The sequence below is a fragment of the Herpailurus yagouaroundi genome, unplaced genomic scaffold (assembly GCF_014898765.1).
Source record: "Herpailurus yagouaroundi ecotype Mexico unplaced genomic scaffold, PumYag 205, whole genome shotgun sequence".
NCBI classification, from domain to species: Eukaryota; Metazoa; Chordata; class Mammalia; order Carnivora; family Felidae; genus Herpailurus; species Herpailurus yagouaroundi.
Window position 1 is genome coordinate 3637448 of NW_024412436.1, and position 25280 is coordinate 3662727.

General features: G+C 45.7%; 1 protein-coding gene and 1 long non-coding RNA gene across 3 annotated transcripts in view; one reads left to right on the forward strand and one right to left on the reverse strand.

Moving 5' to 3' along the window:
• The first annotated feature begins 486 nt into the window (after positions 1-486).
• On the forward strand, positions 487-24245 carry SLC19A2 (solute carrier family 19 member 2). 2 transcript variants are annotated; one of them, XM_040451731.1, is made up of 6 exons: positions 487-859; positions 7120-7707; positions 17341-17563; positions 19375-19567; positions 19904-20045; positions 22283-24245. In XM_040451731.1, the coding sequence occupies exons 1-6, from the start codon at positions 662-664 to the stop codon at positions 22409-22411; spliced, it is 1473 nt and encodes a 490-aa protein (XP_040307665.1). In that variant the 5' UTR covers positions 487-661; the 3' UTR covers positions 22412-24245. The 2 variants fall into 2 exon arrangements, with proteins under 2 accessions (XP_040307665.1, XP_040307668.1); XM_040451734.1 differs by lacking the exon at positions 487-859 and adding an exon at positions 2614-2941.
• Positions 3905-25280, reverse strand: part of LOC121015052 (uncharacterized) — a 42889-nt gene continuing 21513 nt past the window's right edge. Inside the window, exon 3 of the long non-coding RNA XR_005783582.1 lies at positions 3905-5633. This is a non-coding gene — a long non-coding RNA (uncharacterized LOC121015052). The remainder of the gene's footprint in view (positions 5634-25280) is intronic.

Consider the following 25280-nt stretch of genomic DNA (forward strand, 5'->3'; position numbering starts at 1 on the left):
CTCCCACCCCGCCCCAAGGTTCAATCTTGGCCGAGTCTCCGGTGAGGAGAGTCTGAATAAACGCGCGTCCAGAGGGACTGTGACTAAGAACCAGTCCACAGTCTGAGTGTGTGGAGGAGCGCGTTCCGTTCCGTGGGGATTAGGCCCACGGGGAGGAACCCCAGGCCGCCCGCGAGCGTGCTCCGATTACTCTCGGCCTGACTGCCGCGCACCGGCTCCAGAAGCACGCTTTCCCAGTCGCAGTCCTCCATGACTTTCCGCACTAGCAGGGTAGGTCGGGGGACGTCAGCGGACTCGCGCTCAGCCCGCGCCGATTCTCCTCTGCTGGGCCGACCACCAATGGGAGAAGAGTCCAATTCCAGGCATCCGCGGCGATTGGCTCCGGGCCCGGGGGCGGTGGCGGCGGGGGGCGGACCCGGGGGCGGGTCTCGCTTTGGGGCTCCGGTGCCAACATGTGAGGCGTCCGCAGCCGCGGAGGACTGGAGTGCTGCCCGCGGAGGCCGCGGTTCGGCGAGCGCGACCTGGCTCCGCCGCGAAGGGCGAGGGGCGCCGCTGGCGGGTCCAGGTGCCCGCGCCGGGGCAGCGCTCGAGCATCGCCGCGGCGGGCGTCGGAAAGGGAACAGCTAGGGGCCGGGCCGCGTCCCCGCCCTCCGCACCGCGAATGGATGTGCCCGGCCCGGTGTCCCGACGGGCGGCGGCGGCCACCGCGCTCCTGCGTACGGCCCGCGTGCCCCGCGAGTGCTGGTTCTTGCCCACCGCGCTGCTGTGCGCCTACGGCTTCTTCGCCAGCCTCAGGCCGTCCGAGCCCTTCTTGACCCCTTACCTGCTGGGGCCGGACAAGAACCTGACGGAGAGGGAGGTAGGCGCGGCGGCGGGCTGGGGGCCGGCGCGGCCGACCGCCGGCGCTCGGGAGGCGGCTCAGGAAAAGAGCGAGTGGAACGGCTCTCGCTCCCCGGAGGCTTTCTGGGCAGGGGTTTCTTGCCCTTCCGCAGCTGGCAGGAGGCTCGGGGCCGGCGCTGCGCTACTCCATGCCGTTTTTCTGGCGTCGGTTGGGTTTGTGGGGCATGGCTCGTGTCGGCGTGGGGAGCCCCAGCACACGTGTGCTGCCGGCGGCGTGCTCCTCACGCTGCTCTGTGGTTCAGCTCCTCTCCGCTCAGATTGGTCCCGCAGTTCCTACTGGAGGCGGGAGGGGGCGCTGCGGGGTACTCGGATAAAAGAGTGGAAACCGCCAGTTGTACTTTGGACAAAGGTTTAGTAAATGATGAAAGTAGGGAACCATGGGGTGCCTGGGTGGCTCCGTCGGGAAGCCTCAGACTCTTGATTCCGGCTGCGATCACGATCTCGTGTTTGCGGGATCAGCCCCGTGCGGGGGCTCTGCCCTGACGGCGGGGGCCTGCTAGGGATTCTCCGTCTCTGCCCCTCCCCTGCTCACGTGGCGCGCGCGCTCTCAAACTTTGTTTTTAAAAAAGAAGAAAGCAGAGAACCAGGTGCGGAGTCACCCCTGCTTTCGGAATGGATCTTCCCTCTCCCAGCCGCACCCTCCTCCTTCCCATACCTTACTTTGTTTACCTTTGACTGGATGGATGTGCTCAAATAAGGGCAGGACAGCAAACAAAAATCCATCACCTTAATTTGTTTTGACTTTTAATTAGCTGAGGCTTTTTGGATGTGCTCGAATAAGGGCAGAACGACAAACAACTATCCGTCCCCTTAATTTGTTTTGATTTTTATTTAGGTGAGACGTTGTCCAGGGACATGCTGCCCCCCAGCCCCCAAATCCTACCTCCTGGGATAAAAGCAGATACTGAGATGGTATCACATAATTGGCATTTAATTACAGTTTGTCTTGCATGGTGAATTGTCGGTTCACAGCTGTTAGTTTTGCTTTTCAACCACAAGCCTGAAAGCTGAAGCCTGGTATTCTTTTCTAGAACACTACAAAGGGTGAAAGATGAGTGAGCATTTATTAGTAACTATTTATTATTTTTCCTATGCCTACTTTTCCTTCCTTCCCCTCCCTGCCCTAGTTGCTGTGAAATACTTCTTCCATTTAAAGTTTACTCTTCTTCCTGTGGTTAGTAATCACCTCTTTTGAGTAGCAACTCACCGTCCCTGCATAACAGGCCAGAGCAGGATATAATTATTCACAGTCCAGTTTGTTGTTGGCTTTGCCTTTCCGTTTTCAAGGACGCTTAGCAGGGAATTGAAAGTCGGTGTTGGATCCTGGATTGAGGGTTTCATTTGAATTTCTCATACTGTCTTACCTTCAGCAAGTATCACTGACTTTTACCCAACTTCACCTCTTCTGTTTCTCAGTCTTTTGGACCACTCCACGAAGGACTGTGACAGCTATTCATTCCCTATTTGAATTTTTTTTTTAATTTTTTTTTTCAACGTTTTTTATTTATTTTTGGGACAGAGAGAGACAGAGCATGAACGGGGGAGGGGCAGAGAGAGAGAGGGAGACACAGAATGGGAAGCAGGCTCCAGGCTCCGAGCCATCAGCCCAGAGCCTGACGCGGGGCTCGAACTCACGGACCGCGAGATCGTGACCTGGCCGAAGTCGGACGCTTAACCGACTGCGCCACCCAGGCGCCCCCCCTATTTGAATTTTAACATCGTTAACATTTTAACATTGTGAACAGAATTTTACAAGGAGAAAATGACTGCAGTAAATGAGAGAGAATGATTCTGGAGACCCAGAACTACTACTGACTCTGAAGCAGAAATGATACTTCCTGAGCTGCGAATAATGAAAATTTCATGTGAACTGCCATGTGATCTGCACAGTCTGTTCACCTTGCCCGACTGAGGGCCACATGGGGAGAAGAAACATGCTCTCTGTGTTGATATTTGAAAGCTGATCTGTTTTGTCATATGCCCTGGGCCGAGAGTTATGTCATGTGTCATCATGTGCCCTGTCTACTCAGAGCCTTCTGGGGTGAGAGAATATGTTCACTGGCATTGGGGCCGGACAGGGGTGCTAGGGCCCGTAAATGTTTGCTGATTATGTAACAAACACCTAGCACATTCCTGTGCCTGCAAATTGGAGGAGGAGGAGGAGGGCAGAGTTTGAAGAGAAATCTGGTGGTCTAGAAAGGAGTGTCATTTGTTCGTGAGTACCTTGGACCTGGGCTGATTCTGTTGTTGGTGCACAGTATGGCTCCGGTCACCCTCTCCAGAACCCTGGGTTTTTGGAATGTCTAAGAACTGAAATAAATAGACAACTTGTTCTCCTTCCTGACTTAATGCTTGCTTTCACCAGTGGGCAGTTAAATGAAAAATGTTACATGACTTTTAGGCACAGTGAAGGTCAGGTCATGGTCAGTGATGTTCTGAAGTTTGTCTTTACCCCTAGAAGACTTGGGGCGCCTGGGTGGCGCAGTCGGTTAAGCGTCCGACTTCAGCCAGGTCACGATCTTGCGGTCCGGGAGTTCGAGCCCCGCGTCGGGCTCTGGGCTGATGGCTCGGAGCCTGGAGCCTGTTTCCGATTCTGTGTCTCCCTCTCTCTCTGCCCCTCCCCCGTTCATGCTCTGTCTCTCTCTGTCCCAAAAATAAATAAAACCTTGAAAAAAAAAAATTAAAAAAAAAAAAAGACTTCAGAAGGGCCAACGTAGATCATCTTAAATGGAGCTATGGTTAACCAAGTCCAAAAGCAAAGGAAGGAGAAGAGGGACAGAATTTCCTCTATCTTTGCATGCTTGAAGGATTTTCTTCTTAGATTTCAGGAAAAATGTTAACCCGTTTTAGGTACCACTTTATAAGTTTTAAACAGGTTAAAAATGGACTCTGTTCTAATAGTTGAAAGCCAGTCTTTTAATAAAATAGAGTTCCATGTCACCAGCACTTTTTTATTCTTTCATCTTTTTTAGCATATGATTCGACATTCACCACCTTTCTTTGATTTTTTTTTTTTTTTTTAACATTCTACCTATTCTGTCTGGTATTCAGAGTCTTACAGAATTTGGCTCTTACCTCCTTGACAGCCTTAGCCTCTGCTACATCTTTCTTCTTGCCTTCTCCCATGTGCCCAAGCTTTGTCCACATTAATCTTCTAGTCCAAAATCCAGTATATCCAGTCTCTCATCTACTAGCCTGTGCTCAAAGTTGTGATCTCTGCTTGGAATAAGCTTCCCATACCTACCTGCTGATCTCTTTCTGTTAGCCTCTACCTTTCTTCTCCTTCAAGGTCCATATTTCCTAGCTCTCTTACAATGACATATGAATATATATCCTAATTAGGTTCAGAACAGAAGTTTTATTTTATTTTATTTTTTATTTTTTATTTTATATCCATACAGCTTGAAGTGTTGTGTAAAGAAGAGCTTATTAGCTACTTGTTTACTTGGAACTTGATTCTAAAATAAAGTCTAAATCGAATTAGAGCTTAAGATGAACATCTGTTCTCTCTTAACTTTCTGTATCTCAGAAAGAAAACGCAAGCAAACTCTGATCCAAAGACTGGGGGCAGGCACCTGACGATAAAAATCAGTTCCCTTTGCTCACATGGCAGATTTCACCCGAGATAAGAAGGTATTGTCTAGGGTATGGACAATAAGAGTCTGTAATTTGTACATTTTTGCACGGAGGAAGTTTCCCTTCAAGATTAAAAGTACCCATCGAAGAAACATTTTCCGGTGTCACAGTTTGTCGGTGGCAACATTGAAAGAGAAAGGATCTTTGGGAGACCCAGTGACTAAGCTCTGGTGATTGTGTGGTCATTAGGTCTTTGTGAATGCCCTATAAAAGCACCTCCATACTGGTTGAAAAAGGCGCAGGCCATAGAAGTAACCCTGGAACGTAGCCCATGATCGGTAACAGGTTTCCAGTTGAAGAAATGAGGCTTTTCAGTATGGTAGATTGAGAATAGCGAGGTTCTGATCCTCCCTCTACCAATTACTTACTAGCTGTGCTAACTTTGGATAATTTACTTAACCTTCCTGTAAGGCCCAGTTTCCTCAGTTGTAAAATAGAGCTAATAAAAGCATTTACCACTTAGGCTGGCTGTTTGGATTCAACGAAGCCATGTAGGTAAGGCTGGTATCGTAGTGTGTGCACGTCAGCGGACGTTGCTATTATAATGCTGATAACACTGTGAGAGGGACGTTCATTCATCTTGGGCTGATCTCTTTCACTGGAGATGAAATCGGTCTTGTATTTAGAATGAGTAAACAAGAACCCATCCCTTCCCCCACCGTCACACCTCACCCCACTTGCCTTTAATTTCGTTACTACACGGCCTTACAGGTTTGGCAATGTTACTTTTCCTCATCTTTATCATCTTAACCGTGGTTTCGAGTTAGGAGTGGATTCCACCCACACATATAAGCACTTTAGGTTGATATTTGAAAGGATGAGGGGCACCGGGGTGGCTCAGTTGGTTGAGCAAAGCCTGCCTTTCAGAAAGCACTTAAAAATTGGGGCCACCGATTCAGACTTTGAAATGGTCATTTGAGAAACTGGCTTCCCTGTATCCACACTAGGACCTCGCTAGACCCTGGGGTAGGCATAAGAGAGGGGAAAGTCTCCTACGGTGATTGATGTTGCAAGGGTGGGGATGACAGTTCAGTTGATTTACGTAGTTATGTTGTCCCAAAGGGTCTGCTTCAGCTTCAGTCCTCAAGGCTTGAGACCTGTAAATAAAGTGGAATGAATGACTTACATGTATTCTCTCACTTAGTCCTTGCAGCAGACAGCCCTGTGGTTGCAGGGCTTACCCTTCTTAAAAAATTTTTTTTTAATGTTTATTTTTGAGAGACAGAGGGAGACAGAGCGAGAGAGGGGGAAACACAGAATCCCAAGCAGTCTCCAGGCTCTTAGCTGTCAGCACAGAGCCCGATGCTGGGCTCAAACCCAGGAACAATGAGATCGTGACCTGAGTAGAGAGCCACCCAGGCGCCCCAGGGCTTACCCTTCTTTTACTGATAATGGAGACTAAGGCTAAAGGGAACTAAAAAAAAAAAAAAAAGCCTTGCCTGTAATCACACAGCAAACGATGGGAGTGAAATCCCAGCGGGGTCTTTCTGGTAGAACGCTTATTGTAAAGATACCTCTACTTTATCCCAACTTTAAAAATACATTAAAAAGAAAACAAAAACTTCTATTTTTTTTTTTCATATTTCAGGCAAGCAAAAAGAAGGACATCAAAGCTGCCTGTAAGCCTGTCATCCACAGATAATTATTCTGTCAAGACTGTAGGACAGACTTATCCTTTTGACCTGTTCCCCCAAAGAAATTAAACTGAAAATCAGAGAAACCTAATCAAACAGTGGGATCAAGGCTCCCTATTCTGTGGGTAGAAGTAAGAATTGATGATCATTCCCAAACATTTATCCATTTCCAACACAGTTTTTGAGCCACTTATCCACACAGCAGGCTAACTGGAAGGCCATGGCAGGTCAACCCTTGAAGAGTCCACCCTTTTAAGGCAGTGGTGCTCAGCTGTGGCTCAGATAAAATCTCCTGGGAGGTCGTAAAGACTTGCCTTTGGCTGGGCATCCAGATTTTTTAAAGCTCCACGGGAGATGTGCAACCACGGTTAGGAACCAGCGCTCTGTGGTAATTGGGGAGACAACACGTTCAAAGCAGTATGGAGAGCTCTGAATGTTACAGTACAGATATTATCTGCTCCAGCAAAGTCTTCCAGGATGAGGAAGGCTTTGAACTAGGCCTTGATGAATGGGGAGGATTTTCGGAAAAAGATCATGGGTTGGGTGCCTGGGTGGCTCACTCCATTAAGCGTTAAGCATCCGACCCTTGGTGTTGGCTCAGGTCACAATCTCCCGGTCTATGAGTTTGAGCCCTGCCTCAGGCTCTGCACTGACCTCGTGGAGCCTGCTTGGGATTCTCTCTCTCCACGCCTCCCCTCCTCACACTCATGCACACGCACGTGCGTGCACTCTCTCTCTCTCAAAATAAATAAACTTTAAAAAAAGAAAAAAAGATGATGGGGCGGAAACGGGGAAGTATATTCCAATTATCAGAATTGCTGTTGAGACTTCTTCGGTCAGTAAGGATTTATCAGAGGTGCTGGTAGGTTGTTTTATGAGAATAAATTGTTACGAATATCCCCGGTCCGTTGATCTCGCTAATAGGTTTTTAATTTTCTCTTTTTATCAGGTCTTCAATGAAATTTACCCAGTATGGACTTACTCGTACCTGGTGCTGCTGTTTCCTGTGTTCCTCGCCACAGACTACCTCCGGTACAAACCCGTCATCCTGCTGCAGGGACTCAGCCTTATTGTCACGTGGTTCATGCTGCTCTACGCCCAGGGACTGCTGGCCATTCAGTTCTTGGAGTTCTTCTATGGCATCGCCACAGCCACTGAAATCGCCTATTACTCTTACATCTACAGTGTGGTAGACCTGACCATGTACCAGAAGGTCACGAGTTACTGTCGGAGTGCCACCTTGGTGGGCTTTACGGTGGGCTCCGTCCTCGGGCAGATCCTCGTCTCTGTGGCAGGCTGGTCCCTGTTCAGCCTGAATGTCATCTCTCTTACCTGTGTCTCGGTGGCTTTTGCCGTGGCCTGGTTTCTGCCCATGCCACAGAAGAGCCTGTTCTTTCACCACATTCCTTCCACTTGCCAGAGAACGAATGGCATCAAGGCACAGAATGGCGGCTTTGTAACCAACACCACGGCTGCAAACCACCTTCCAGGGTGGGAGGACCCGGAGTCAAAAATGCCTCTAAACACGGAGGAGCCGGTAAGTGTGGCCTTACACGCCTTGCGGCGGCTGCTCTGGCTGTTAGAGCAACGATGACAAAACAGACAGGAAAACCCCTCTTGCTAGCCCTTGTATTCATCTTGACTCAGTTTTTTATCCTGGGTTGGTTCACTGGTTCATTCATTCATTGATTAAAGACAGGGCTGATTTATATTAGGGATGGCCAATACATTCTGTCCTGAGGTGAATAACCTCCAAAGTCAGACCAGCACCACATCATACTGCTTGTGTCAGAGAGGTCTTAAGAAGCCATAGCAGGTGCACCTGGGGGAGGGGGGGTGGGGCTCAGTCGGTTAAGCATCTTACTTCGGCTCAGGTCATGATCTCACCCTTCGTGAGTTTGAGCCCCACATTGGACTCTGTGTTGACAGCTCAGAGCCTAAAGCCTGCTTCGGATTCTATCCATTTCTCTCTCTCTCTCTCTGTGTCTCTTAAGTATAAATAAACATTTTTTAAAAAATTAAAAAAAAAATGGGGCTCCTGGGTGGCTCAGTCGGTTGAGTATCTAACTTTGGCTCAGGTCATGATCATACAGTTTGTGGGTTTGGGCCCTGCATCGGGCTCTGTGCTGACAGCTCAGAGCCTGGAGCCTGCTTTGGATTCTGTGTCTCCCTTTCTCTCTGCTCCTCCCCTACTCACACACTGTCTCTCTCTCTCAAAAATAAATAAAAGGATTAAAAAAAAAATTTTTTTTTAATTAAACAAAAACAAAAAAACAAGCCACAGCAGGAGTTGTCTCTTCCTCATCTTTACTGGCTATACAAAGAAAGCCCTCTGAAATTTTTACTGAATAAATAGTTGAAATGATTCCAATAAATGATGAACATCTTCCAGTTTCTGAATTGATGCCTAAAGTATTTAAGGTTAGAAAGTTTTCTTTCTCTTGTGTGCTGGAAGCAATGTCTGATATTCATTTTCTTTTTTTTAAATTATTTATTTATTTTTTTTACGTTATTTATTTTGGTGGGGAGGTGGGGTGGGGCAGAGAGAGAGGGAGACAGAATCCCAAGCAGCACTGAGCCTGATGTGGGGCTTGAACTCAAAAACCACGAGATCATGACCCGAGCCGAAGTCGGATCCTTAACCGACTAAGCCACCCAGTCGCCCCCTGATAATTCATTTTCAAATGACATTTCACCAGAACGGGGTAGTAATGAGTACCACAGAGAAGATAATCACAAGAGGAAAATCAAAGATGGGTGACGGAATACCTATTAATTAAAAGTGTGGCTATGAAATTGTCTCTTAGAGAGGTATGGCATCTGAATAATCCGTCCATCTGCTCTGGCTAGCCGGGAAGGTTAATTGCTTCCCCCAATCACTCACCCTTCTTTATAGCTTCTTATCTTTCCAACAGGTTGTAAGCTGTGAGGGGCAAGGTTCATTCCAACCATACCGAATTGGTCTCAGTTTTCATGGGACATGTTTAGAAACAAGCCTGTTAAAATTCTCACTTTGCAGGTGGGCTCTGTCAGTCCTAAAACCATGCTCCGGGGGCCTTATAGGCTGAAGGAGAGGAGAGAGCCTACAGGAGGAAAGTCTTCGGCTCCTCCCCTGGAGTTAACTCACATTGTTTCAATGTGGCATCTAATTACCTCTCTTCTGCCTACCCCCACCATTCACTTGTGGTTACCGGTTGAAACGTAGGTTATTCATCCCAAAGAGCTTGAGTTTAGGTGACACTCGTTGTGAAACTTGGGTTACTGGGGCACCTGTGAGCAGCATCAGTCAAAAGACCAGGGATTAAGTAGGAATGAATTGCCAGTTCCTTCATGTTGGCAAGTCAACCCAGGGCTGATGGAGGAGGGAAAGAGTTAGAATCATCTGGAGTACAAAAAAGTAGAAAGCTGTAGATCTCATGTAGTAGGAAAAAAAAGAATAAGGATCCTTTGTTAATTGTTTGAAAGATGTGAAATGGCTTTAGTGGAAATTAGTATCCATATACATACATATAATACCTGTATACATATATATCTTAAATATTAACATTGGTCATAGTTCTAAAGATTTTTATAGACCAGTAAGTTGTAAACCATTTTGAACATAGTAAGGAAGAATAAGAAACATAGTAAGAAAGAAACACATTTTACTTAGGAACCAGTACCATTCATAGGTGTGTATATATTTTAGATATCACTGAAGCAGAGTTTTACAACACTTGATTCTGGTGCATTCCATTCAGTTTATTTTTTTTATCATGCAGATCACTGCCCACTGGATTGACTTTATTACCTGTTAATGAGCTGTAACCTACCACTTACAAAAAACTCTGTCCTAGACCAACTTGATGTTTGTTGTTTATAGATACGCAAGATGTCAGTACTTGACATGCTGAAGAATTATGAAATTCTAGAGTTAGAAGTGATTCTACCCACAGGTCGCAGGACCATCAGAGCATCTTACAGTGACAAGGGACTTTAGATCTCATCAATCCTCTCATTTTAGAGATAAGGATTGGGAACACAGATTAGTGACTTATGCAGAACTGCGCTGATATCCTTCGAAACATAACTAAAGAGCATATAGGAGACCCCCTTGATCTGTACTTCACTCCATGAAGTCTTTCCCTGGGGTGACAGCATGGTGAGAACCATCGTGTTGGCTACAGTGTGGTAAAAGTTAGACTCAGGTCAGTTCCATGATATCCTTGGTTCCGCTGCTGACCCCGTAACAGGCAGTCGTGACTGCTGGACAGCTGTTCGGGGCCCAGACGATGCTGTTTCTCTTTCACGAGCCTGAAGGAGAGTCAGAACATGGCTGTCGGGGATCATAGTGCCATTTGAAGTTGACAAAGCCCATAACTGAACCATAAACCATAACTGTAGTAAATACAGTTAAAAAAAAGGGGTAGGTAGACGGGTGGGTGGTTTGATCTTGATCTTCTGGAAAGGGAAGATGAAGTAGGAGTCAGAGCGATAGCCCTTGTCCGCAAGTTACCTTAAGGTGTTTGTGAGTCCTTTTCAGAATGAGCCTGTTGCCGTGGGGCCCAGCGTGTTGACATTACAGCAGAGCTGGTGATTTTCTTTCCTAAATAGGAAACGGGATTCCTTCTGTGCTTGGCTTGTAGTTGGATTTGCTTTATTTTAAATTGCTCATTCTCTAGAAATGATGTAAATTAAGCCACTTCTTTAGCACAGCGCATGACACGTAATGAATACCTAATAAATGACACCTGTTAACATACCTATACTTTTATTGGTAGACAGATGCCCTTTGCTGTTAGTAAGCATTCGCATTCTTGGTGTATGTGTGTGTTTGAGCTTTACGGAACACTGACTATAGCAAAATTAGTGTTTCTACTTTGTATGCAAGTAAGATAATTTCCAGCAGCACACTACAGTGGATTTTGAAGGAAGGGAAGTTGAAACCTGGGCTCTCGTACTCACCAGCAGGGTAATCTTGGGCACGTTTCTTTGAGACTTAATTTCCTCATTTGTCTGTCTCCCTCACCGGGTTATTTCAAGTATTAAATGCCACAATGTAAATGAGGGAATGACCAGGTTACCCCTGGTCTTAACCTTATGAAAGATGTCACTAGAATCTGGTAGTGATTCCATACCACTAATTCTTTAACCGAGGCCACTCTTTTTTTTGAGAGAGAGAGAGGTGGGGGGAGATAGAGGATCTGAAGCAGACTCTGTGCTGATGCGGGGCTCAAAATAACAAACCCTGAGATCATGACCTGAGCTGAAGTCAGACGCTTAACCGACTGAGCCACCCAGGGGCCCCCCCGAGGCTACTCTTAAATGTAGAATGTTAAACCAGATGATCACTAAACTTTCCTTAGCTCTAGAATACTGAGTTTTATGAACTGATTGATCTGAAGGCACTTTCTTCTGATAGGTAAGGAACACATAATATCATAGGAGTGGTTTAATTGCAGTCATCAGCCCTTGACTTAAATCTTCACAGTTTAGGCATTAAACCCTACCTATCTCCCCTCCCCCCCATATATTTTCCAATTGTATGTAGAATAAATTCGAAAATTCTCATTACGGACTATGAGACCTCATACAATCTGACCCTTTGCTAACCTCTCTGACCTTATTTCACCCCTATGCGCCGCATGGCACTGACCTGAAACACAGCACTTATTCCCACTTTAGAACTTGGATCCGGAAGTTCTCAGGCAGGACTGCCCTTCATTCTCATCTTCATGGCTGGTTCCTTTATGTCAACTCAGGTATCAACTCAGAAGTCAGCTTTAATCACTACTTGCCAGTCCATTACCCTGTTTATTCTCTTCATGGTATCATTCTTACTGTCAGCTGTCTTGTCTGTGTGTTTATCGTCTGTCCTCCTTACCAAAATGTCAGTTTAAGGAGGACAGGGACTTTTCTGCTGTATTCCCAGGATCTAGAACATTGCCAAACGCGCAGTATAGGCACCCATCAATATTTGTTGGTTGCATAAGTGAGTCATGATAGAGTACAGAGGAAAGGAGCATGTATTGAGCACTTGCTGCATACTGCGCAGTCCTCATTTAGTTCTTCCAATAGCCTGTTGAAGTAAACATTCATTTCCGTTTTGTAGCAAAAAGCCTAAGGCTTAGAAATTGGTTCCATCTGCAGGCAGGCAGGTGTGTTTCTGTCGCACTTCATCATTATCGTCTCAGCTCTCATTCATTTTAACCTGGGTGCTGTGCTAAGTACAGTGGGACTGTACTCCCACTTAACACTGTGGGACAGTGCTAAGAATCTTAGGTTCATGAGCTCGTTTAATTCTTACTAAGACTGTGTTGTAGGTATCACTGTCCCCATGTTACAGTTGAGGGAACTGAAGCATATGTCAGCTAACTCACCCAAAGGCACCTAGAAAACAGCACAGTCAGAATAAACCCAGATCAGGGCGCCTGGATGGCTCAGTCGGTTAAGCGCCAATTTTGGCTCAGGTAATGAACTCGCGGTTTGTGGGTTCGAGTCCCGCGTCGGGCTCTGCGCTGAGCTGAGCCTGGTTGGGATTCTCTCTCTTCCTCTCTCTCTGCCCCTGCGTGCTTGCTCGCTCTCTCTTTCTCACGTGTGCGCTCTCTCTCTCTCTCTCTCTCAGTAAAATAAACCCAGATCTAGTTGACTTCAAAATCCTCTATAATAGAGACCCCTATTCCTTGGTAGAGAAATAACTCCAAGTTTTGTTATTTTGTTTTTAAGACAGCGTCAGAACCCCTTTTTTGAGTGAAATCTGAAACCACGTGCCCATTTTGATAAACGAGTGAGCTGAGCCTAGGGATGGTGTGAGTAGGCCCAACTATGGAATATTGCTTGGTTCTCATTCCATTGAGATTTTCCTAGCATTTCAGGGAGAAATGGCCTTTATTTACTTAATTTCAGGAGTCGCTATATATGTATGTGTATATATATATGTGTGTGTGTGTGTGTATATATATATACACACACACACACACACACACATATACACACACACAATATACAGCTAATAGATATATCATCTGAATAGGGAAAAAGTTTTTACTGATTTTATAAAAAAGACTCCTACTTCATTTTCTTAATGAAACAAAACAGAAAACTACATAAAAAGAATTCAGAATCCTCTGAACTGCTGCTCCCAAAGATTACCACTCTTAATAGTTTAGTGACCTTCTTCCTAAACATCTCTTTCCATATACACATGTGTATGTATTCATAGGTATACATTTTATAGTAAATGAAATTATAATCTACATGTAGTTTTGTAACTTGATGGTGTTTTTGTTTTTGTTTTTTTACTCAGTGTTATGTAATACTTGCTTTCCGATGTCTTTTCATGCAAAATAGCTTTCTTTCGGAATCCCAAGAAATGGAACCATAATGGTGCTAGTGACTGGTGGGAGGTTTGTGTTGGGCTGCTGGTCTCCCCCAGGCTGGCCCTGAGCACAAAGCCACAATTGTTGTGTAGAGACTTGTGTGAAGGACATAGTCTGCCTTTCCACCCTCCTTTTTTCCCTTGTGGTCACAAACCGTTCCCTCTGGATGTCTCCAGTGAGACCCCTGCCAATGGGTATGTCTGAGTTGGGATGGAAGGGAGGGAGTGTGTACATGGCTGCACCCCCTCCCTGTTACAGCTTAATGCCCTTGAACTTCAGGTGTCGTCTCCCCCTGAAAAAGAATAGCCAAAGACAGGCCTCTAAGCCAACTCTTAGCAGGTTGTTAACGCCCTAACTTCAGGTTTAGGAACTAAGGCTCTGTGAGCCTACCAGGCCAAGGCAAGAATGACTATTCTTGGAGCAAAATAAGTGCACAACAGGCCAGAGCAGGAGAGAGAGTGTCCTAGAAGCTTTTGATGTGTGGAGAGAACTTTACTGTTGCTAAATTGCAAATACACTACAACGGCATCTTCTCCCGTGCTTTTGTTGCTTCCTTTGCCTAGAATGTTCTTCATTATTTCTCTATTCACATCTTACCTGTCTCCCAAAGTCTATCTCAAACACCAGTTCTTCCTTGATACAGATTTTACTTTGTTTTGTTTCTTGAAACCAGATGTATGTTATTCCCATCAGTTAAGGCTCACTCCGTACGTTTTTACTATGTTTCGGATACTGGAACATCACCAGCAGAGGAAACAAGGATAGTCCTCTTGTCATCAGGAAAATATGTTTGCCGTTTGTAGCAAGAGTTAGTATCGGGACTGTGTCCTTCAAAAGCACTTAATAAAAGAAGCAAATGCGCTTGAAAATTTCCACCCCAGCCATTGTTTTTGGCTACAGATGAGTCTCCCTCTGCACAACGGGGCTGAGAAAACAGTGGTATTTAACTTGGTCTGGCAAACACCTAACTCTACCTACTGGAAGGTGCTGTTTACACCTACAAGTTCTCGTGCCCCTCAAGACATGCGGCCTCCAGCCAACAAGAGCAGGTTGAATTGTGCGGCTGCCACTAATGTATTTACAGATCTGGCACGTGGCTCCTGTCACACATCCTGGCGCTTATGTGCTGCTTCACGATGAGCTCCCCTTTGCTCCATTTGGGTTCTCTCCTCTTGCCTTTCCATGTTAGCCACAAAAGTGTAAGTTCCTGTCGCTCAGGAAGTAGGGCATACTTGGATAAATTAGACCTTAGATAGGAGTTAGAGACTTCTCCTGGGGTGTCTGGGATTTCACATTGTCTTTGTGGCATGGTGTGGGGATGGCACATAGCTCGGTAATGCCTCGGTTCGCCCCATTACAAACGCGGTGGCTTTATTACTTCCTTATAGTGGTAGTATTTCCCGTTGTACAAGCATTGGGTGATATAAAATATAAAAAGCATAGGAAAGAAAATTAAAATCACTAATCACCTTACTACCCTCTAAGTGGAGAACTGCTGCTAATATTTGGGTCTGGTTTTTCCTAAGGTTTCTGTCTCAACCATTGCTCTACAGTGAATCGGTCAGTTTTAAGGATAGGAAGTTCTCACTGACAAACCCTAACTGACCGGTGATTTAATAAGGTTACTAACGGTTGCTTATTCTGAACGTCGCTTGCCACCGTGTGGGGAGATGTGGGGTGGCATCTCGCTTTGGCTGAAACATGCAGTCTTTGACCATCTTTCTACCTTCACTTGGTAAACAGTACATCGTTGCTGGGTTGATTACATGCAGCTATGCTACTGTTTATAGAGCACTAAAAGAAAAAGTCGTACTATATATATACACAAACGTGCACACACACACACATCTCAGAGATTTTGCATTTCCTGTCCCAGACCACCGCAATAAAGCAAACATTGGAATAAAGCCAGTCAAATGAATGTTTGGATTTCCCAGTGCACCTACAAGTTGTGTTTACATTATACTGTAAATGTGCAATGGCAGTATGTCTGAAAACAAACAAACAATGCATGTACTTTAGTGTAAAAATACTTTGCTAAAAACTGCTAACCACCTTCTGGGCTTTCAGCACATTGCGATCTTTTTGCCGGCTGCAACTTGTCCGCCAGCACCTGCCGCCCCACCTTGCATTGTACATGGTGGAGACGGCTTCTTTCCTTGACCCACGTGAGCCAGCCTGTGCTGGCTTCACGCTTTTCTTCTGCGGCCTCTTCAGCTGCCTGAACCTTCACAGAATTGAAGAGCTCGCGAGGGCCTTGCTCCGTGTTGGGCTTTGGCTTCGGGGCAACACTGTGGCTGTTTGAGCTTCTATCCAGGCCACTGAAACTTTGTCCATGTCAGTGATGAGGCCATTTCACTTTCTTATCAATTGCGTGTTTCCTGTAGTAGCACTTTTGATCTCCTTCAAGAACTTTTCCCTTGCATTCACAAACTGGCTACTGTTGGGCACAAGAGGCCTAGCTTTCTGCCCGTCCAGGCTCTCGGCTAGCCTTCCTCACCGAGCTTAACCATTTCTAGCTTTTGATTTAAAGTGACAGACGTACGCCTTTTCCTTTCACTTGAACCCTTTGTGGCCACTGTAGGCTTATTCCTTGGCCTCATCTCAATATCGTTGTGTCTCAGGAAAGGGGGAAGTGGAGGGAGACTAGCCAGTCGGTGGAGCAGTCAGAACGCACACAACTTGCACTGATTAAGTTGGCCGTCTTCTGTGGGTACGCTTCATGGCTCCCCAGAACAACAACAGTAGTAACTTCACAGGTCACCATAAAAAATGTAATAGTAATGAGGGGTGCCTGGGTGGCTCAATCGGTTGAGCGTCAGACTTCGGCTCAGGTCGTGACCTTGCGGGTTGTGAGTTCGAGCCCCGCGTCGGGCTCTGTGCTGACAGCTCAGAGCCTGGAGCCTGTTTCAGACTCTGTGTCTCCGTCTTTCTCTGACCCTCCCCTGTTCATGCTCTCTCTGTCTCTCTCAAAGGTAAATAAACGTTAAAAAATTCTTTAAAAACAATGCAATAGTAATGAGAAAGTTTGAAATCTCGTGAGAATTCCCAAAATGTGACGCAGAGACATGAAGGGACAGATACTAGAAGAAACCTGGTTCTGACAGGCTGGCTCCACACAGGGTTGCCACAAACCTTCCATTTGTTAAACACACAAATTTGCAAAGTGTAGTGAAGTGTAGCACCACAAAATGAGGTAGGCCTGTATATACACCATTTATATGCATAAAAATAGGGGCACCTGGGTGGCTCAGTCGGTTGAGCGTCCAACTTCGACTCAGGTCATGATCTCACAGTTCATGGGTTCGAGCCCCACATTGGGCTCTGTGCTGACAGCTCAGAGCCTGGAGCCTGCTTCGGATTCTGTCTCTCCCTCTCTCTCTGCCCCTCCCCTGCTCACGCTCTGTCTCTCTCTCTCTCTCCAAAGTAAATAAACATGAAAAAGACATTTATTTTTTTTTCAACTTTTTTTTTTTTTTTGGGGGGGGACAGAGAGAGACAGAGCATGAATGGGGGAGGGGCAGAGAGAGAGGGAGACACAGAATCGGAAACAGGCTCCAGGCTCTGAGCCATCAGCCCAGAGCCTGACGCGGGGCTCGAACTCATGGACCGCGAGATCGTGACCTGGCTGAAGTCGGACGCTTAACCGACTGCGCCACCCAGGCGCCCCGAAAAAGACATTTTAGATGCGTAAAAATAAATAAGCGGTTGCCTTTCACAAGGAAAAAGACAAATAGAAAACCGGGTCTATACAGTTGCTTTCTGTAGTCGCCTTCACAGTATTTGCACCTTTCTCTCTGTTTGCTGTGAAGGAACCCACGCCGGAGCGGCTCCTCGTGCTGAAGGTCCTGTGGGATGACTTCCTGATGTGCTACTCTTCCCGGCCTCTGCTCTGCTGGTCTGTGTGGTGGGCCCTGTCCACCTGCGGCTACTTCCAGGTCGTGAACTACGCACAGGGCCTGTGGGAGACGGTGATGCCCTCTCGCGATGCTGCCATCTACAACGGCGGCGTGGAGGCCGTGTCCACCCTCCTGGGTAAGCAGTGTGGGGCGGCACATTGCCCCGGAGGTTAAGTCCACCACGATCTGATTTTTCTCTCCCCTCGGGAACTGGAGGTGACCCCCAAGGCCTGGTTTATTTGTTTTGAGCTCTGGCTTTCTGATTTAGGGAGAAATTCAGCAGTGCTCCAGTTGCGGGTGGCCGCGATTCACAAACTGGAGTCTTTATACCCTGTTGGGAAACCCAGCGTACTGGTTTGCAGAATTGTCCTCCTATGCGGGTTTGCGCCATCTCCGGTGTTTTGGGTGATTCCGTCACTTGATGTGACGCTTGGGAGTGGCATGATACAAGTCTGTGACAATAACTAGCACACGTTGAGTGGTAATATGTACCAAATGCTGTCCTAAGGACTTTAGGTATATTAACTCAGTCCTCACAAAATTCCTGAGACAGTTACAGTTAGTATCCCCATCTTACGGTTCAGGAAACCCAGACTGATAGGTTAATAACTCGCCCGAGACAGTACAGATGGTACGTAGTCGGGTTAAGGTTTGAACTCAGAGACTGCGTCCTTGACCATTATATTCTGTCGTCCCATTCTAATTTGTTGGCCTATCTCATACGGTTCTTTTTTTTTTTTTTTTTAATGTTTATTTATTTACTTTGAGAGACAGAAGGCGAGAGAGAGGGGCACCCGGGTGGCTCAGTCGGCCGAGCATCATCCGACTTTGGCTCAGGCCACGATCTCGCAGCTCGTGAGTTGGAGCCCCACGTGGGGCTCTGTGCTGACAGTTCAGGGCCTGGAGCCTGCTTCGGATTCTGCTTCTCCCTCTCTCTCTGCCTCTCCCCCTCTCGTGCCGTGTGTGTCTCTCTCTCGTCTCTCAAAAATAAATAACCGTAAAAAAAAAAAAAAAAAAAGGCAAGAGAGAATCCCAAGCAGGCTCCGCGCTGTCAGCGCAGAGCCCAGTGCGGGGCTTGAACTCACGAACCGTGAGATCATGACCTGAAATCAAGAGTCTGGACGCTTAACCGACTGAGCCGCCCAGGTGCGCCCCCTCATAAGGTTTTTATTTATTTATTTTATTTTTATTTTTATTTTTATTTTTATTTTTAATTTTTTTTTTCAACGTTTATTTATTTTTGGGACAGAGAGAGACAGAGCATGAACGGGGGAGGGGCAGAGAGAGAGGGAGACACAGAATCGGAAACAGGCTCCAGGCTCTGAGCCATCAGCCCAGAGCCTGACGCGGGGCTCGAACTCACGGACCGCGAGATCGTGACCTGGCTGAAGTTGGACGCTTAACCGACTGCGCCACGCAGGCGCCCCTAGGTTTTTAGACGGCATTCCGTGCTTTCTGTAAACACTTCAGACTGTGTCTGGCACTTAGAAGGCACTCTGCACATCTTAGCTATGGTTACCAGCGTCATCGTTTTCCCAAAGAGAGGAGATGCCCTTTTGCCATGCTCTGGACTGCTGCTCAGGCAGGAGGAGAGACGATCCCTCCCGCCGTGTCACGTGGTCAGGCCGGAAGCAGCGGCTCTCTTTGACTTCCGCCTCTGCGTCCGCCTCGGCACCCCGTTCCTTGGCGGCACCCCTGGGTCTGCGTCCTCCCGTCTCCTCGCCAGCTGCTGTCATTCGGTCTCTTCGTGGTCTCTCAGTGGCTCCAAGTTACTTATTCCGTCAAGTCCCAAATTCTCTGCCTTTCCAGGCCCTCCATAATCTTGAGCTACCCTATTTGTAAGTTACGAGATTTTAAAATGTAATAACCCGAGCTGAATTTTTAGTTGATTGAAATCGCGTTTGTGGAGCAAAATAACTAGAGCGCTTTTCTCTCTGCATTTTGTAGGTGCTGTTGCCGTGTTTGTAGTCGGCTACATAAAAATATCCTGGTCCACCTGGGGGGAGATGATGCTGTCTCTGTTTTCTCTGCTCATCGCCGCCGCGGTCTACATCATGGATACCGTGCAGAACATCTGGGTGTGCTACACGTCCTACGTCGTCTTCAGGATCATCTACATGTTACTCATCACTATAGCAACGTATGTGTCCTGCCTCAAGGAAGCGCTAGGAAAAGCTGTGACAGGATAAACTTCTTGGTCTCTTCACAAACCCATGAAAAGTGTAGGTTCTCCTCCCGAGGGGAGCCTCGAGGGCGAGGTTCATTTACGTCCTTGGTCCCGTAGTCCCGCTCTGTTCAGATGCCTGCACGAGATTTACAGCGTTTGGCAACAAAGTGCCTTTCACTTGGTTGGGAATGGAATTGCCCAGCAGCAGAAAGAAGGGGCTGCTCTTCATAACTGAAGCAAAAGTCATAACTACCTGGGGAGTAATTCCTGTCTACTCATCCTTTTGTGTTTTGTTTTGTTTTGTTGAAGTTTTCAGATCGCTGCCAACCTCAGCATGGAGCGCTACGCCCTAGTGTTTGGTGTCAATACCTTCATTGCGCTGGTCCTGCAGACCCTGCTTACTCTCATCGTGGTGGATGCCAGCGGCCTCGGCTTAGAAATTACCACCCAGGTAAGAGTTGTGTTTCGACACGCAAGGTGTTCCAGTCATAACGGCAGGTGATCAGAGTGACCAAGTCGAGCATGCCTACTGCGAGCCAGTTCAAACAGTACAGACAGATACAAAATAAAAAGTAGGAGTGTTCCCTTCTTCCTTTGGCCAACCCCCGTCCTGAGTTCTTTTCTCCCTGGAGGATGGTGGGACCGTCATCTTTTTGGCGAGGACCTAGAACGTTTTTGAGCGTCACTCGAGACCCTGACAGAGGCGAGAAGTAATGTTGGTGCCTCCAGGCCGAGCTTTTCCGCTGCCTCATCCATCATTTCCCTCCATTTTTAAAAAAAAAAAATTTTTTTTTAACATTTATTCATTTTTGAGAGACAGAGCGAGACAGAGCATGAGTGGGGAAGGGGCAGAGAGAGGAGGAGACACAGAATCCGAAGCAGGCTCCAGGCTCTGAGCTGTCAGCACAGAGCTCGACGCGGGGCCTGAACCCACGAACTGCGAGATCATGACCTGAGCCAAAGTCAGACGCTTAACCGACTGAGCCACCCAGGCGCCCCCGTTTCCCTCCATTTTTAATTCTGTACATGGAATACTGGCTCCTGTGTGTGAGATGCCCTGCTTCGACTCACCCTTCTGAAGGCTCCTCCCTTCTTGATTAAAAATGCTGCCCGCCCAAATAGCAAGGTAATGACTTCTGATGAACAGCAGGAAGATTCTTAACATATGACCCATTGAGAAAACACCTGCACAAACGCCCAAAGCCAGCGTGGACACTCTTATTCATTCTGGAACCATGTGTCGTGTATGCCTTCGTGCATTGTGAGTTAGTAGGTGGGGCTTGCTCTGTACTTTGGCAGAATGGGCAACTGAATCAAAAAGTGCCTACCCCACCCCCAGCCCAGCCGAAATGATTCCTTCTCCATTATTCCCTCCACGCTTAAGATACTAGTTTTCTTTCGATACAGAGACCCAGCACGTTAGCAGTAATGAACTTTGTACTGAAAAATCTAAAAGAGAAATCGTAATCACAGTTGGTAATGTGCACTAAGTGCTTCCTGTGTGCCAGGCACTCTATAGAATTTTACAGAGCTGCAGGCAGGATTGGACATTGAGAGAACGAGTCTGAGAGATGTTAAGTAACGTTCAGTGTTTAAGGTCACGTGGTCAGTAGTAATGTGGCAAAGCTAGGCTTTAAACCAGCTTCAAGGCCTAATTATCTCTCCCTGGATGGTGGTGCCTCAGAAAGGTGGGCGGGGAGTTGGGGGAGTAGAGCGGGAGCGCATTACTTTCTGTTTGCCTGTCACTACTAGCATTGAAAAGCTTGAGAGGACTTCTCAAGGGTTAGGCGCTCAGATTTGGAATGGAGGGTGGGAGAGAAGCCAAGTGCTTGTCATCCTGCTGTAGAAGCGGCGGGTTTAAAAATACGGGATTACAGAATTTTGCAGGCTGTGCCGAAACTCGGCCATGATTAATTAACAGGTTTCCTATAGGAAAATGTATCCAAATTGTAAAGAACCTGGCTCAGAGTGACACTCTTACTGCACAACCGAGCCAGCTTCTCAGTACGTCGTGAGTTATTTTCAGAAAGTGGTGATGAAGATGTTGATAAACTGTATAGTCACCTTAAAATACTGGCCTAGAGAAGATTCTTACAAAAAGTCATCCTACGGCGGAATATAGTAGACTCTCTACTGCCCTCCTCTGGGGAGGAATAGAAGTTCTTTATCTTCAGAAATTGGCCTGGTGGTCGTACTTTAACCTATCAGCTTGAGGGAAGAGACCGTGACGCAATGGTAACAACAGCAACAAAAATAAAAGCAGTTTCAATTATAACAACAGCAACAAAAATAAAAGCAGTCGTATTATCAGCTTTAGCATTGTGCGGATAAACACATATGATTTCATCCCTTCCCAGTGACCCAGTAAAAAATGGGGGATGTTGTGACTTCCCGTTTTGTAAATGAAACCCAGGCTCAGAGATGAAGTATTTCGGTCAGAGTCACCCGGCTCGCCGGGGACGGAGTCCAGATTTGCGCCGAGGCGGTCAGGCTTCAGAACGACCACGCTGTGCTGCCCCTTGCGCTGCCCGTGCCGGGCACATCATGTGAGCACACGGTGTTTTTTGAAGGTTTATAGAGACACTGAATACACCTTTAATCATAGGAAGTGTTCACCTATATCCAATACAATGTCTCCTCTTGTAATCGATAATTCTCTAAATTACTTCTTTTCCCTACCCCTTTTAGTTCCTGATCTACGCCGGTTATTTTGCACTCATCGCTGTGGTTTTCCTGGCCAGTGGTTCAGTTAGTATTATGAAGAAATGCAGAAAGCAAGAAGACGCGGAATCAAGTTCTCGAGTAACCACTTTGTGATACACTGCTTAGCAAACTCTGCACAGCAACTGTGCCTGGATATATTTAATTTTTTAGTATGTAGACGTGTTTATGAACGTGCTTTTTAAGGCTTCAGAGCAGCCAATTGACTCTACCTTGTGCTCCTAGAGTAACAATCCTGTTTAGGGGAGTCAGAGGCAAAGTTTATCTCGCGGATTATTTATGGAAGCTAATTTAAGGATTACTGTCTTCTGATAACAAAAGTGAACTTGCTTTTGAAAACCGGGTACTCAAGAGCACTCAAGCAACACATGGCATTTATACTTGACAGTGAGTCTGGTGTCTCAGAGGCCTGGTTCGGGACCAGGGCTCTGCAGGCCACAGGATACTATGTTCCAACAGCACCTGTGTCTGTTCAACTTCACTCGTATCTCTTTGTTACTCATGTGCATTTGTGTTTCTACAGATGAAAGTTGTTTTTATCACCGGCAATATTTGCTCTGGTTTGGTGTTCTGTCCTAGTGGGAATGTGTGTCATTTCTAATTTTTAGTTATTTTTAAAACACTTATTGTATGAATGTTCTCAGTTTCCATCTTGACAATTTTGTATTTGTGTAGATTGTCTTTAGAAGTACACTTTTGCGTTATTCATATGCTTCCCAGAGAAGCTCTTTTAGTTAGAAAATAAGGCAAGTTTTGGGCCTGCTGATAAATCGAAATGAAGACACCTAATCAGAAAACTTAAGTTCTATTTGCCTATCTTTTAGCCTTGAGTATGAAGGACTATTAATCCTATAAGGAGAAGATCATCTATGAGCTAAAGATACCACTAGCCCAACCAGCTCATTTTGTGTTTGCACTCCCTTTTATTTCCAGAATAAAATGAGAAGTCTTTTTTTTTTTTTTTTTAGTATCTTCATCCCTATTTATAGTTTTTATATGCTTTGTCCTTCTTATCCAAGATCAAGATGTCATTAGGAGTTAGGTGTGTTGGATTATTACAAGGCCTTTTCAAAAACTGAGACTCTTTTTGATTATTTCAGTGGGACAGGAACTAGGATAGACCTGATTCCTGCATTTTGTACATTAAATCTGCCTTTGTTTCAAAGGGCGGATCATCTTGGAATATCTGCTTAAAATAATAATTGCTAGTGGTTCCATTTCCAGGGTACTTGGAAAAAATGTTGTGTATACATTTAATTCTGTAATTAGTCTACCAAGTGGCTGCTGGTGTATGTGAGTCATGATAACCATTTGAAAGCCAACTTTGTTGCCTTATCCTGAAAAAAAACCTAGGTTAATTTATTTAGAATAACACAGGTACACAGTGTGAATACTAGTTTCAAGATTCCGGAATTGACATATTTGTTTAGTGTAAGCGGCAATTCCAGAAGTAAATGCAGATGAGTATAGGTCATTTGCCATTCACCTTCCCTTCTGATCAAGGGAAGGAAAAGAACACTAAGGGAAGGGGAAGCGATATTATGAAAGTACAGCCTCTAATTTTATACCTTATCTTTGGTTTTGCTGCGTAGGGGATTGTTCACTCAGAAACAAGTAGAGAAGTGATGTTCAAGGGACCTTATTTATTGTTTTTTAATAAAATGGGCCGTGGTACAATCACATCACTCATGTTACCAAAGCAATATTTCCCTAGAATTCAAAGTTTGTGGTGCACAACTGGAGCCTTGACTTCTTGAAGACAATAACAAGGTCATCTCCTGGCACGTGACCGTATTTATAGAACGCCCAGACCAGTTTGCAAGTTGTGCTGTGTGCAGTTTTGCAGAGAAGTGAAAAAAAATCTGTACATTTTATCCAACTCTGTATAAATTATGAAATTATTTTTATTAAATAAATATTTTACAACCTATTTTCTCTTTTTTAGTCAGATTATTTTAAATGTATTTGTTTGCTTCAGTGGGAGCTTTGGATTACGTATTGAAACCTTTTCATTGTAAGCCTTCCCTCACCTGGCCTTGGTATTTAACCTTGTTATCCTGTTAATTCCTCCCACTGCTTTGTGATCCTTACCTTGACTCCTCCCCCTTATTTCTGTCATTTCCCCTGTTATTTCTAGCACCACGCTGCACTGTTTGTTTTTCTCGGTCTTCCTCTTGGCACCTCTAATCTCTCTTTTTAAAGCACTCGTCCTTTGAGAAACCAAAAAGACTCACATTCCCTTCAACGTTAACTGACTTTTAAAAATAAAGGAAATTCAGTCAAATCAAGGGCGGAAGGTGCCATGGTAGTTTGCACCTTCCTAGCCTCTTTGTTCCAGCCCCAAATATTCTGACATCCGGGAAAGCACCTTCTTGCCATCAGTTGAGAATCACTTGTTCATTATGTCCCAGAAACCAAGTCACTCGTTTCTCACGGTATCCAAAGGAGTACCTTCCCTTTAATATCCCATCCCTAAGTCTGCTTCATTTGAAGCAATTCACTGATTATCAATCAAAGATTCATAAATTTTCATGCCAAAAAGTTTTTTAAAGATATTTTGAAGATAAAGCTTTCTGTCCCTATAGTTCTATCCCCTGTACCTTGATGCCTCTCGGATTGTAAGCCTTCTGAGCTGGGACCGTGTCTTATTTTCGTCTTTTTTGTTGTATAAATCACATCCTAGTGCCATATGAATATTCAACTACATAAATACTATGTAACAGACTTAATACCTGCCAGTGTAACAGCTAAATGCCATTACTTTTTTTAAAGTGTATCAAATGTACTTAACAGGAAATGTTAAGATTAAAATGCTTATCAATGACCTCCATTCCACTAGACGGTTTATTCATGGCATTGTGCTCAACATGATCGAGATTGGACACCTGTTTGTTTTACTTACTATGGTGGCCTCCTTGTCACTAATCCCTTACACCTGAGAAACATGTTTTGGTTTGGAAAAGGC